The sequence below is a fragment of the Accipiter gentilis genome, chromosome 8 (genome assembly GCF_929443795.1).
Source record: "Accipiter gentilis chromosome 8, bAccGen1.1, whole genome shotgun sequence".
Classification (NCBI taxonomy): Eukaryota; Metazoa; Chordata; class Aves; order Accipitriformes; family Accipitridae; genus Astur; species Astur gentilis.
The window spans coordinates 35937813-35952159 of record NC_064887.1 but is presented as its reverse complement, the minus strand read 5'-3'; the positions used below and the strand labels follow the sequence as shown (position 1 = coordinate 35952159).

Here is a 14347-nt window from a genome sequence, read left to right as displayed (position 1 = left end):
CAGATTTTGCTTTGCCTCATCTCACTTCTTCTTTCCAATATAAACTTTTAAGCCCAGGGTTTACTACCTCTATAGTTCAATCACTTACTATGTGACAGCACATCAGAACAACATCATCTCCGTCCCCCACTGAGCAGCATAGTCTGATCACTTAAAATGTTTCTCTAAAAGTCATCCTTTCAGACTGCTGTACTTCATTATAGCTAATAAAAGGCCTTAAGGAGTTTTATACATAGTTCATTTTTACAATGTCTAGGAAAATATCCCGTATTCACTATTTTTCCCTTGAAATCCACCCACATTCTTTCTATGGGAGACCAAGATGCAATCTTGGATAGAGAGATTACAAATCTCAGGGTTGCTTTGGTTTCTTAATTCCACAAGACAGAAATTAATCTATTACATTTTAACAATTCCATTTGCTATAGAAAAGTAATGTTGGTTATTTTGTTTGATTTTTTTTCACAATGATATAAAAAAATCTGTCTAGGATTCAGCAAAACTTTGAAAAAATCAGGCCCCAAGGCATTTTCAACATGCAGTCTCATGATTATATACCAAAGGCCCAAATAAAGCTCATTGAAGACAACGGAAACATCTTCTTTGCCTTCAAAATCAGGCTTAGCATCAGTACTTTTCAGTCATAATGAATTTGTTTTATACTAAGAGAACAAATAGGAAGAAATAAAACTAAGTTACCATGAGACAGTATGGTAGGTGTTGCTCTGATGTCACAGACTGTATTCTGTCTATCCGGTTAGGAACATCTGGCCACATCTTAAGAAAAAAAAAGAAAAAGAATCTCATTTTTTTTGCATAAAAGTGTGCTTCCTCAATGACATTAAAAAGGGGTTTCACTTTTTTAATGCAAAGAACAAAAATGTTAATTTCTTCATCTACACTTAGTCCACAAAAATAATGTCTTCCATTTCTTGTACACTCATTCTACCATATATTCAACTTGAGAACACTCTAGTTCTGTCTGTCTTGTTGTGTTTACCCACCTGCTTCACTCCTCTCTCATCTAACTTCTCTTCATGCAACTTCCTCCACCTTTTCCTATTTTGCTTTTCTCTGCAACTCCCATGCTCTTTTCCACTTTTCTTTATGTTCCCTCACTAAAAAAAAATCCTTTCTTCTGACTCTAGAACAGTATTTCTTAGAACTGCTTGAAGAAAAAAACCAAAACCCCAAACCACCCAAACAAAACATAAAAGGAGAAATCCAGAAATACTGCACATTCCAGCTTCTCTTTGCAACTCAATCACCCTTTTGCCACAAATAGCACTCCTCCTTTCTCCTTGTGTATGCTTCTAATATGCAGATGAGGGGAAACTCCAGAGTCCTGTGATAATGCCATAAACCTCATCACACTATAACAAACAGGATATAAAAAATTGTGCAAAGAAACATCAACAGCTCAGGGAAAGGCTGTAGAAGCAGACCTCGGGAAGCATTTGTTTTACAATTTAATTTTAAAAGAATCTACCATGCAATGCAAGGTTTTTAGTGTTTGCACCGTGTGGTTTCCTAAACCCAGCATCAACTGGTTGTCACTGACAGACAAAATTATCTGATCTCGGCACTGCTTGTGGCTCAATTGCTACAAAGCTGAGGTATCTTCATTTGGACTCTGTTAGGTTGAGACAGGCTTTGCTGTCCTTTCAGGCCCTGACAAACAGCCAATTTTACCCCGGCCACCGTGGCACACTTAACTGCAATAAATGATCCTTTTCATATATTTTTCATGTCTCACATTCTTTCGTATCATTCTCATCTTGTAATCTCTGACCTACTTTTTCACAGGTGTGTGTAACTATTCTCCATTTGTAGGCATATATGACCAGATTAAAAAAAGAAATTCTCCATGAAATAGATGGCGATTGTCAGGTACTTAGTACTTGGGAAATATCGGACTATTTATTTATACGACTTCAGAGTTTAACATTTGGCTCATGTTTATCTGAAGATCTGCTGAAATCACTAAAGAACTGTTGCTCTGATCAGGTAGCCATACATATGTTTTTCTTCAGGGCAGTCACTAATATAAAATATTACTGCGATAAACAGAATAAAGATAATAACAAAAGTGTTACGTTCTAGCAATGCTTTGTAAATTCATTTCTCTAAGGTAGCACTTTATATTTCACAGGGTACTTTCTTTTTCCATTTTCTGTTAAAACAAAGGCAGGGCACAGTATGGATACCACAAAATATTTTTTGCTTCTTTGTTACAGATTATGAAAATATAAAAATTTTTAGTTGTTCAATAGGATCAGTAGACATTAAGTATTTATTCTTAATATTTTGCCACAATAAAAACAGAACCTTAGGTACCTGACTATTATTTATTTCTGTATTACCCCTATGACTCTGGGTAGACAGCCATTTCAGTTGTACGCAATGGGGCTGTAGTCCAGCAAAGAGCATTCCAGAAAACAACACATGCATGGATCTGCACCGCATCTTACATGCAACTGCTGTTAGCTGCTACAAAGTGGTATTGTCCTTTTATTCTGAAACCCAAACAACAATCCACACTCCTCAGATAACTCTTGAAATAAATAATCTCTGCAAATCCCAGACAACAGTTTTATTGAATCTTACAAATACAAGCAGAAATTAAAATCCTATTTTGAGAAAGTACAGAGAGAGTTCAAAAAGCCAACAAGACACTGCTTCCTCTAGTTCTATGTGTTAGCCATTTACTTTCTAACCAGATGAACACCAGGACCCTTAGGCAGCTGGGGATGGGCGTGGTTTACCTGTATCCTGGATATTAGAACAAATAGCTCAGCGGAATCTCCATTCAGGACTGGATGCTGCTCTGATACAAACTTTAGTTAAACTACAGCCCCTTAAGATGGTTTCTGATACCTCTTGGATAAGATGTTGTTTCATTGTTCTTTAGAGTGGCTGGGATGCAAGGTAAAGTGACAGAGGATTCAGTTGCTGCCTGTACAATATAACATATCCTGACACAATTTTGGATTTCCAGCCACCTGGCTGAGGCTGGAGCTACAGCATTATTGCCCCCACGTCTCCTGCACATCAGCGGGTGAGCAACAATGCTGCTGACCCAAGAGAAAGATTGTATTTCAAAACACCTTACAGACAAAGGCTGCCTTAAGGCTGGGCTCAGCTAAGAGGTGGTGCTGGGGAAAAGCGACAGCTCAGATGAGCTGACAACAGCCCCTCTTCAATCCTCCCCTAAATACTGCAACCAGGAATATAAAGTCCCTTTATTCCCGCTACATGCAGCTGCCTGAAGTACCACGTATTTAACAGGTGGATGTCTCTGTAAGGGCACGACTATTTCTTGACTCCTGCAGGGCTCACGGACCTAGGGCCATGCCCCACACCTGGGCCCTGGCATTCCTTAGCACCATTACCTTTGTTGGAGGACCAGCCTCGTCCGGCCTGCCCCACGCAGGGCCGGCAGCCCTTCATGTCCCACCGGCCCTCCTCTGAAGGAGGGGGCAAACCCTGAGGCAGCGAGGGGGGTGGCAGCAGCCTCGCGGGGGTGCCGAGGCGGTCAGCGACACCCCCACGTCTGCGAGGGCCCTAGGCCCGGGGAGCTTGCCTACCACAGTGGACAGAGGCCATTGCCCACCCACTGGACCCAAAGGGGGCCCCGGCACAGCATGGCACGACGCCTCTACGGGTGCCAGCAGCGTTTGTGGCCCGGCCTCCGAGTAAGGCGGGGACGGGGCGGGGAGGCAGCGCCGGCGGGGGCGGGGGGAGGCCGCCTCACGCCTCGGGCCGGGACCGGCGGGACGACGCGTCCCGCCACGCCTGCAGGGGGCGCCGTACCCGCCCCGCCCTGCCGCGCGCGGCCGGCACCCGGCGCAGGCGGGTGGCGGGGAGAGGCCGCGCCCTGCGCATGCGCGCTCGCCGCCGGCTGGGGCGGCGGCGCGTGCGTGCTGAGAGCCCGCGGGGCGGGGCTGGCGCTCACCCTGGTAACAGCACCGCTGCGGGGCCGCGCCCTGCTGAGGCCTCCCCCCTCCCCCCCCCGCCCCGCCGCCATGCAGGGCGAGGACGCTCGGTACCTCAAGAGGTAACCGGGGAGGTTGGCCAGGGTGTGTGGGGGGGAGACGACTGTTGTGGGGCCAAGGCGCGGCAGGTTGGGGGGTGGATGGAAGGGGGCCGTGGGGCTGAGGCGGGGCAGGTTGTGGTGGGGGCTGGGCGTGGGGCTGTGGGACCGAGGCGCGGCAGGTTGCCGTGAGGGGTGGCGTGTGCCAGGTTGTGGGGTGGGAGACAGGTGTTGTAGGCTGGGGGGGTGGGAGGTTATGGTTTGGGGGAGTGCAAGGGAGCAGAGGCTGTGGGGCTGAGGCGTTTTAGCCTGCAGTGAGGGCTGAGTGGGAGGTTGTGGGGTAGGGGGGCAAGAAGGGTTTGTGGGGAGGTGATGGGGTTTGGGGCTGAGGTGTTGCAGGTTGTAGTCGGGGCTGGCTTGGGGATGGATGGGAGGTTATGAGTGGAGAGGTGAGAATGGAGAGTGTTTTGAGAGGGGAGGTCATGAGGTGGGTGCAGGGATTGAGATTGAGGAGTGGCTGGGTTAGAAAATGGCTAGAGGTCGTGGTGTTGGGGAGGAAGATGGGTGGGAGGCTTTGGGGTGAGTGGTTTGGGAATGGGGGATAGATTTGAGGCAGGCTAGGGGGTGGCTGTCTAGTCTGGTGGGCAGGAGACTTGGACAGGGACTGGGAGGCTGGGTTAGGGATGAGTGAAGGTTATAAAGTGGGTTTAGGGTAGGCTGAGAGATGGGATGGGTGGCATGCTGGTGGTAACTAGTTGGGGGGAGGTGGTAGTTTGGATGGATTCACTGTTTTGGGGATGGCTGTGGTGGCATTTTATGGTGTACATTTGGGATGAGGCACTGAGGTGGCAGCAATTTGAGAGGAGAATAGGTGCTATTAGGAAATGGGGAGGAGAGGGGTCATGTGGGTATTAGGGGTTGGGATGGGGCAGGTGGTTGCTTTGGGGAACAGGCAGGCTGGGGACCAGAGAGGGGATGTTAGGCAGTAAGGGCAGGTTCAGGGTGCAGCTGGGAGAGATGAACTGGTGTGGAGGAGATGTTAGAGCATTGAATGGCAGATTGTGGGGGGACAGGTAATGAGGGAGGATCAATGAAATGGTTTGGGAGTTGGGATGGACCGGAGAGGTAACCATGGTGTATAAAGTTGGTGATCTGGGTTTGATGTTAAAGATGTGATGAATGAATGGTGCCTTTATCTGTCTGTTCAGCAGTGAGACCAGTCAGCCTAAAGAATGGGGCCTGAGTAGGCAACTATTGGATCTCCATCAGTTGTTTCAGAGCAAAAGTGCTAGCAATCCCAGAATATGTCAGGGCATCTAGGCCTCTGTTGAGATGTGATGTGTGAACAGTGTCACTTTCTCCTACCATGCGGGTGATTTTCCATCACGTCTAGAATTCTGTGGAGTTCCTGGTCTTTTTTTGGGGGTTGGTTTTTTTACTTCCTTTCCAGTTATTAGCATTTGCAGAACTTGCTGTTTAGGCCATCTGGGTTTTGCCTTTTTGTTTGTTTTTTTTTTTTCCGCCCATCCTCGTATGCCACATATTAAGACCCTTAATTAGAAACAGTGGGGGGAAAAAAGCCTCTTGATAATCTTCGAACATTAGTTCTGTCATATAAATGCAATAACAGGTGAAAATCAAATTAAATTTGTAATTAAATTAATTAAACTGTAATTAAATAAATAGCTATAACTTTAGACCGACCAGTGCCTATTTTTAGCCATCTGTTTGTGCCATCTTACATGATTTTGGAGGAATATTCTTTCTTTTGTAGTCATCCCTGTAACAAGCCTAATTTTTTCTCTTTTTAGGGAGCATAAACCAAAGAACGTCCGCTGTGCCATTTAACGTGACCAGGCTTGTGTGCAAGTCTGGTATTGCTCTGATCCCCATTTCCCTTTGTCATCCTCCATGAGCATCCCCCTCCTGTCAAGTGTGACTTGTGAGGATTTGTTATTGGATTTTCAGCCTTATCCACGTGTGCAATTTATGCCACTTGTAATTAGGATAGTTTGGTTTTGCTTTTTCCTCCTGAAGGAATTGGTTAATAAAGGATATTCATACAGCAGCTTTGGTTATGTGAGCTCAGCTAGCACAGCTTTTCTCTATAGAAAAGGCCTTCCTCTTTTAAACCTTTAATAGAGCAGGATTCTTGTTGACAAAGCAGGCAGTGAAATGAAAGGACGGGCTGATGTGTGAGAGAGCTCCCGAGTGCATTGCTGCTTCTACTAGTTATAAGAATGTCTGTATTTTTAAATGTTTTTTGAAGTGACTTACAAACTCAAGATGGATAGAAAATCAGTAGATGTCTGTTGATACGAGGGGGTATTGTTTCTCTAAATAAAGATATATTTTTTTTGGTGATGCTGGCAACCTGAATGCAGTGTTTTCCAAATGGAAAACAACTTTAGAGGCTGGGTACTGCATTTTAGTGTAGGTGTAGGTCTTCAAGCAGTTCACAAGGTAAGATTTTTCAGAGAGGGAACATGAATGTGAATTTGTGACTCCATTAGCTAGGAAATAGCTCAAGTAGTGAGCGTGATTATCTCTGTGAGAGGGCAGAAGATCTCTGCAGCTGTAAGTTCTTCAGCTTACCCATCTGTCCCTCTTAAGGAAAAAATTAAACATGGGAAATGCTGAGACTGTTTAAGCAGTCTTAGGCTGAGGTTCTGCTGGTTGCTAAGCTCATCAGTGGTTTACTGCTGCCAAAAGGAGGAGGTCTCACTCCTTCCTCTTTATCCCTGCTCTGAGACAGGAAGTATTATTCCCTTTCTATAGAGCACTTTAATTCAGTAACACATTGAAAAACTCCCTCTGCCCAAAATATGAAGAGTTTTCTGTTGGATTGCTGGAAGTGGCTGTGAAAGAGTTTGATGAGCCCTCATGCTGAACCAAGGTGACTGCCAGGAACAGTGAAAACATGGCAATATCTAATCCTTTTGGAAGTGATGAGCTGTTAGTTCAGCTTAGTTCTTGTAAAACTATACCAAATTCCTTCAGGCCCCCTTGTTCTCTACCCATCCTTTTCTTTATATCTGTAAATATTACCAGGCTGTCACTTAACAGAGGTTTGGCTGTCAGGAGCAGTGTTTGTGGTTGGGATCTTCTGGTAGGTCTAAACATGGGGGAAATATAGTTGGGGATTAGGAGTAAGAGCTAGTTTCTTTTGAAAAAAATTTGCTGTAACCTTTCTGCCCTGCAAGGTTGGACCTTGTGAGAACAGACTGTAAAGATGCATCTGTTTCTCAAAATACTGTTAAAGGAAAAAACCCCACAAGTCTCTTCAAAAAATCTTAAGTGATAAATGGAGTTCTGCTACAATCTCATCAAGGAAGGTGTTGTTCTTTAGCAGTGAGCTATATTTGTTTGCCTGGTAGTTTTATGTCCTTGTAAGGCTGGTAGTTGAACTAGACTCTTCATTTCCCACAGCAGACCTTTCTGTGGTTTGTGGGGTTTTTGGGCAGCTGTATCTCAAGAAAAAGGTATTTTTTGCAGTTGTATTCTGCAGAAGGGAGAGCAGCCACCATAGTAGCTGGGTAGATGGAGGCACACATTTCAGATGTTTTCTGAAGAGTGTTTACACTGAAGGCTGCATCTAGATTTGCTAATGTTTCCAGCTCTGTGAGGCTGAAGTAGTTTTCCCTGGTCTAATTGACCTAGCTGCTATCCCATTTATGCTGATATAGCTACTGGTGAAGCCACTTGTAAACCTGTTTATTGCCACAATCTGTCTTAAAAAAAACAACACCCAAACAAAACCCCAAAACAAACAAACAACCCAACCACGCACCAAAAAACAAACCCACATTAGGGAGTTGGTTTTTAATCTGCAGTGTTTTAGCAGCCTGGTTTATGGCATGACCGTACTTACTCTATTGGCAGTACCTAGGAGGAAAGGGTCAAGTGTCAGCTTTACCACCAGAGACAGAAATGTGTAACTGTATTCTCTTGATGTGGTTCTGCCATCACTTGAAAACAGAAATGAGGTGTATCTTCATGGCCTTTTATCCATGGCCTATCCTCATGGCCCTTGTATCTCTGCATGGACATGGAATTGCTGGCACAAAGGAGGAGAAGGCTGATAATCCCCCAAGCCTGGCAACAGACACAATGATGTGAAGAATATTAGCAAAGTGGTTTGTGCTTCAGGGGAGAATAGTTGATTTGAAATTCAAAGTATTTGTAATTCATTCTTGATAGATTTTTTTAACTGTTAAGATTTAGCCAAGAAAGTCTTTGAGGAAAAATTTACGTTTGTAAATGACTGCACTAGATTGATGGCATTAGCAGAAGATTTCTCAATACTGACAATGTAACAGGAAATCAACTGGGAAATTTACCTTCTCTGTGAAATGCATGTTCTTCCTGATTGTAGTTCCTTAAGAAAGCTGGGAGACTTAAAATCAAAGATTTATCCTGTTTCTTCCTTACTTGACTTCTGTGATTAGGGCTTGACCAATGGCTTGGGTGTTTCTGTATGTAGTAGAAGCAATAGTCAAGAATATGCTGTTAGCTCTAAGCTTTGGTACAGCTGTGTGAAATGAAATACAGTGTGGTAGGAGGGCAGTGCTTGGGTTTAGGGTCTGAATAGAACAGGAAACAGGTCATTGTTACTGATCTATGTTCTAGTATGTTTTCTAAGCTTTTAATTTAATCAGTAATTCTGGTTTTTTTTCTTCACGGCAGGAAAGTAAAAGGAGGCAACATAGATGTGCATCCATCTGAGAAAGCCCTCATTGTCCACTATGAAGTGGAAGCAACGATTCTGGGAGAGATGGGAGACCCCATGCTGGGGGAGCGCAAAGAATGTCAGAAAATGTAAGGTCATAGCAAGTTCTGATAGCTTTTTCTGGTTTTCATAGAGTCATAAATTCAATAACTCAAAGCATCAACAGCCTGTAAGAAATAACATGTTCTAACCTTTGTAAAACTTAGTGCTAGATTAGCAGAGGGTTTAGAAGCCAGGAAACAACATGTCCTTAGAAAAGTTAACATCTAAAAGACATGTTGTGAACTTCTTTCCATCCATGTACTTAAAGGTGTTTTGTAAAGAAGAGTGATTATTCCCATTTTACATGATGGAAACTTGAGGTAGAGAAAAGTGAAGTGATTGGTTCCTACTCAAATGATGGTTAATGTTGAAGCAAGTAATACTATTGAACCTTTTGAGAGCCTTATGCTCTAGCTGTTGGCTTTCCTGTTGTTTTGATCTGTCACCCCTCCTAGTGATTTCACTATAGTATCTGCATTTTAGTTTTGCCTGGTATTTTTTTCAAGAGCATTAAAACATTCCCCATTGGAAAAGCCCAGAGAACTATCGTAACTTTAGTTTCCAGGCTGCAAGTCTGAACCTTTCCTAGGTTTGTTTTATCTCTATACTGAATCATTTTTGAAAATTTGAGCTGAAGTGGCTATCTGTGTGAGTGCATGTAGGAAGAATAATTGAGGAAGAAAAAGAGAATCCTTAAATTGTCTCAAATTTTTTAAGATATCAGAAATGTTCATCTGTTTTCAGATGAATCAGCATAACCTGCATCTGCAATGTGGTGGACTTCCTTTTTGATCCCTCCTATTGTTAATGCCCCCAGAGATTTCTTACTGCTTGTTGCTTGTGAACCTGGCTGCAGGTCTGCTAGAGCTATGGGAGACTCCTGACATTGCATCTGCAGGCTCTGCAAAATAACTTTCCTGTGTAGTCAACACCTATAGGTGTTTCTCATTTTGGATTTTTTGTGTATGCGGTACGCCTTTGCAGTTGTGTGCACTTTTTTGGGTGTATTGCAAGTATATTACTGTCTGCTGTGTCTGAGATAATTATAAGGGATCTGTTCATACAGCTGCATTTGCTGTTGCTGCTTGTCAGCTGATGGGCAAGTTATGGTCTGTCAAATCTGTTTGACAATTACTTGCCATTTGGAGTTGTAGAGAGCCACTGCTTTGACATTACCTTTGTAAGCCATGGCACAGGCATTGAGGGCATCAGGATCATTTCTGCTTCAAGAAATTCATGATCGTGTAAACATAAATCAAAGACTGAAGATACAAAAATTTAAAAACTGAAGAGAGACCTATCTGTGTTGCAGCATTCGGCTAAAGAGTCTTAATGCAAATACAGACATTGCTTCCCTGGCTCGAAAGGTGGTTGACGAATGCAAGCTCATTCACCCCTCCAAACTTGCAGAAGTAGAACAGCTGTTGTACTACCTGCAGAATCGCAGAGATGCCTCAGCGGGAAAAGGTAAATAATCCAGGAACAAAGTAGCTTGGGACTGGGGTGCTTCAGCACTGAAAAACTACTGTGTGAGGTTTTTCTAGCTGAGGTCCTAACTTGCTGGATGTACGAGTTCTCTAGAGATAACTAGAGTGGGGAAGATGTATAGTTAAATCACACTTGGAAAAAATTACAATCTTGGAGTGAGATTGGGGGAATTATCTTTTTAACAACCAAAGTTTATTTTTTTGGTTAGTTAAACTTAGTATTGATGCTTCTTACTGGCTGCCTTGTGCTTTAGCAGGACTTGAAGTACAGATTCCGCTATTTGGTGCAGCCTCTTCATAGTGCATCTGCACTTGCAGTGACATCAAAAGACTATATGTGGATCTTCCTAGAATGATCTCCATCATCACCTTTTGGAAGGGTAGATAGTGTTCATAGGCTGAATTTGCGCTGTCTGTAAAGCTGGAGTGAGGAGTTTCAGATCCTGACAAGCTGTGGTACAGTGTAGCAGACAGCTTGGGGTAATTCTTGTTGTCTTAAGTTCCTGGCATCTTGGTGGTCCTGTTTATGTCTTAAGTTCATCTTAAACTTTCTGCTCAGGGGACAGTTTCATATTCTACATCTGATCCTGCATTACCTCGTGGTTAGCAAGGTTTCTTGCAATCATGAAATGGTAAGCTTTGTTCTCAAGTTGGATTCTTACCTTAATGGGTAAGAATGAGTTTAAAACAAAGATTAATATTTTTTATGTGCTTTGATTGTAACTGCTTTGGGTGTTTTACCCTCTTTTATTCTGTATATGTGTGTCTTGGTGTATCACAGGGCATCTTTGCCACAGTGTACAAGCAGAATCAAAGCTGCTGCAGTGTCTCACTGTGGAAGTGAGTTTTGTCACTCTGGGCTTGCACTAAGGTTTGTTACCCTCCGTCTCCCCAGCTGACTGGGCTGTAACTGATCATTTAGACTGAGGAGTCAAAAGGCATCTTAGGGTTTATTTTGCTCCCTGTGGGCTGTTCAGTGTCAGAAACCTGACATACCTTAGCTGTGTTAGTCTGACAGGTCAGCTGGACACAAGAGGACTTTGACCTTGATTTAACCAGAATGTTTACTATGAGAATAATGGGTATGTTTTTTGTCTGTGAATATGCATAACTTAACTGCAACCATGTCTTTTTCTTTATAGAAAAGAAAGAGAAATCCAGTAAGCCAAAAGATCCACCCCCATTTGAAGGAATGGAGGTAAATATTGGTGTTAGAAGAGAAATGCAAACCCCATTTACTTCTTAAGTAAGCAGTTATATAAGGGAGGAAGGGAGAGGAAATGCTGAATTCTTGGGGTTTTTTTGCTTCTTGTTTTTTAAACAAAGAACTTTGTTTGGAAATACTGCACAATGGAATAAAAATCATCTCCATAAAGGGTAAAATATTTGACTTTCATACTTCTCCCTCCAACTATAGCACGCAGCATGACAGCAAGTGAGGTCTGGAACATCAGACAGGACACAGGGAGTTGTGTCTGAGCATCCTTTGTTTTTTGTAATTAAATCTTCTCAGATTTCCTGGTGTTCATTGGCACTGATTCTGGATGTGTTGCCTTTTTTTTTCCTTGTATTTTATTTTTTCCTAAGATCTTAACTCAAAGCTATGCCCTCTTTTGTCTTGCGATTGAATAACATTGTGATTAATTGTGTAGAATTGACATCTCTCTCTCTGTGAAACTCTTGCTTATGACTGCTTTCAGATTGATGAAGTTGCCAACATCAATGACATGGATGAGTACATTGAGTTACTGTATGAGGACATTCCTGACAAGGTGCGTGGCTCTGCCCTCATCCTGCAGCTGGCTAGGAATCCTGATAATTTGGAAGAACTGCTTATCAATGGTAATTTTAAAACCTAATGGTAACTTCTTTTAGTGTTGTGCTGTTTATCTGTGGTGCTTTCTTCTCAAGGGAAAAGTAGTTCACCTTTAATTTGGGATTTTCTGTAGTTTGCTAGCCTTTGCTTCTCAGTACAAAATAAGCTGGCTGTCAAAGCCCAGTTGGATCTCTCTACGAATGGATGCTTCTTAGACTGTTTTTAGGTGGGTCTAACACAGCAATCTTCCTGGCCACAATAGGCTTCAGCTGTTTTTTCCAATCCTGGTTACTTTGATGCTAAATTAACTTCAGTTGGCGTTGCTGCTGGAGACAAGAGAATGTTGAGTTGTATCCTGAAGATCAGGAAACTTGCTTTGAAAATGGTATTTGCAGGCTGACATAAGTATAGGTGTCCAGTTTCTAAGAGAATTAAATCGAATGTGGATGCATCACTGAAGTATTTCACTTGCACACCATACTCTTTTTGCTTATGGATCCATTTAAAAATCTTCTTAGAATGCATGATAGGACATTTGCGTTACTGTGATTTTGTGTCTGCATACAGATGTGCAGTGCCATGTGCATATTGAGAGCTACATCAGTGTGGAATAGGGTGTGTTTGTAAATATGTATGTGTACATGCATATACATTCGCATTTCCCATTGCTCCCTCTCTTCTGGTGGGGAAGAAAGGACCTTATAGTCTGTAAAGGTATCAGACAAACAAAAGATAAGGGCAGTCCAAACCAGACCTCCAAAGTGATGGTAGGTTCATGTCTTGTTAATTTAGTAATTTTTTTCCTTGCCCGCTTTGTCTCTTTTACTGAGCCCTTATACCCCCACGTTCCTCGAGTAAATGATGAACTTCAGTATGTACTCTACCCATCCTGCAATGTCAGCAAGCGAGATTACTGTAAGAATTGGTATGGGAGGGGAATGGTAAGCCATCAAATAACAGTTTGTTTCCATGAGTTGTTGTGAATATTCTCGTGCTTGAAATTGCCAGTTGCTGCTTTTCTTGTTCTGATCATGCAACATAGTGTACGTAAGAGGGACTAGAGAGGGGAAAGTGAATGGAAAAGATAAGTGATTCGGAGAGGAATAGTAAGCTGAAGTATGACAAGAAGAAATATAAACCAAGTTAAATAATAAAAAGTTGCTATGAAGGGGGAAATAAATGTAAAGAAGGGGATGAAAAATGATAGTTGTCAAGGTAGAATTTAAAGTGGATTTGGAAGTGAAAGTGGTGATGTTTTATGTAGGGGCCACAGTGTAGTATGGAACATACAGCTGGCAGAGGCCACAAGATCTTAAGGTTAGTGGTAGTTTTAAGATGGCCTTAGTGTTTGGTTGCAGTTTCCTTGCATGTAGCCTCTTCTTAGGGTTTGTGACTGGATGACCACCCAGAATACTCTCTATTTTCGTACCATCTCCAAAGAGAACTTGTGAGCAGTGTTAGATGCTAAAGTGTGATACCTCTGAAAATCTTCCATTAGAAAACTGATACTTATAGAATAAGTTGTATTCAAATTCTGAGTCTCACAAGACAAAAGGAGGTAGAATGCTGATGCTCATCTAAATCTTGTTTCACTTCAGAAACTGCCCTGGGTGCATTGGCTAGAGTGCTGAGGGAAGACTGGAAACAAAGTGTGGAACTTGCTACCAATATAATTTATATTTTCTTCTGCTTTTCAAGGTGAGTGCAGAGCCCCTGTGTATAGGGACATAAGGAACTTCTCTCTGCTTAGTGGCTTTTCATTTGTTTATGCACTGCACTACAAAACCTCACTGAAACAGGAAAAAAATTTCCTGAGGTGGAAACATGTGTGTTATAAATGACAAAATGGAGGCACAAAAAGAACCCCCATGCTGAGGCAGTGTATAGTAGAGCTGGCAAGAAGCTAGTAAGGATTCTGACCCATAGCTTATGGGCTGAGCTGCCACCTTTTATTTCCCTCAGCATTCCTACAGGGAAGAAATGTTATTCAAAACCAAAGTGAGTGCTTGCTTTTATTTAGATATGCCTGTGTTTCAGCGTACCCTGCCTAGAAATAATTCAAATGGAATTTGCATTGCAACTTGATTTTAGACCTCTCATTTCTGCTGAGTAGAAGGTCCTCTGAAGCACTTATTATATGAAAAGTGTGGCTGATTGGAAAACATTTTCCTTTACGCATGAAAATGGGAATGTGTTTTTATTTTGACTTGGAACAACAAATTGTTGCTTGTCCTTCTACA

At 42.7% G+C, this 14347-nt stretch overlaps 2 protein-coding genes across 5 annotated transcripts in view; one reads left to right on the top strand and one right to left on the bottom strand.

The window, feature by feature from the left end:
• The window catches only part of NTMT2 (N-terminal Xaa-Pro-Lys N-methyltransferase 2), a 32101-nt gene extending 31324 nt beyond the window's left edge, over window positions 1-777 (bottom strand). Inside the window, exon 1 of the mRNA XM_049809336.1 lies at window positions 700-777. Within this exon, the coding sequence (XP_049665293.1) occupies window positions 700-777 (78 nt within the window). The remainder of the gene's footprint in view (window positions 1-699) is intronic.
• A 3164-nt stretch (window positions 778-3941) lies between these two features.
• The window catches only part of KIFAP3 (kinesin associated protein 3), a 74705-nt gene continuing 64299 nt past the window's right edge, over window positions 3942-14347 (top strand). For all 4 annotated transcript variants that reach the window (XM_049809316.1, XM_049809315.1, XM_049809314.1 and 1 more), the window contains exons 1-6: window positions 3942-4057; window positions 8720-8851; window positions 10117-10271; window positions 11434-11489; window positions 11992-12133; window positions 13706-13805. In XM_049809316.1, the coding sequence (XP_049665273.1) occupies window positions 4026-4057; window positions 8720-8851; window positions 10117-10271; window positions 11434-11489; window positions 11992-12133; window positions 13706-13805 (617 nt within the window). In that variant the 5' untranslated portion in view covers window positions 3942-4025. The remainder of the gene's footprint in view (window positions 4058-8719; window positions 8852-10116; window positions 10272-11433; window positions 11490-11991; window positions 12134-13705; window positions 13806-14347) is intronic.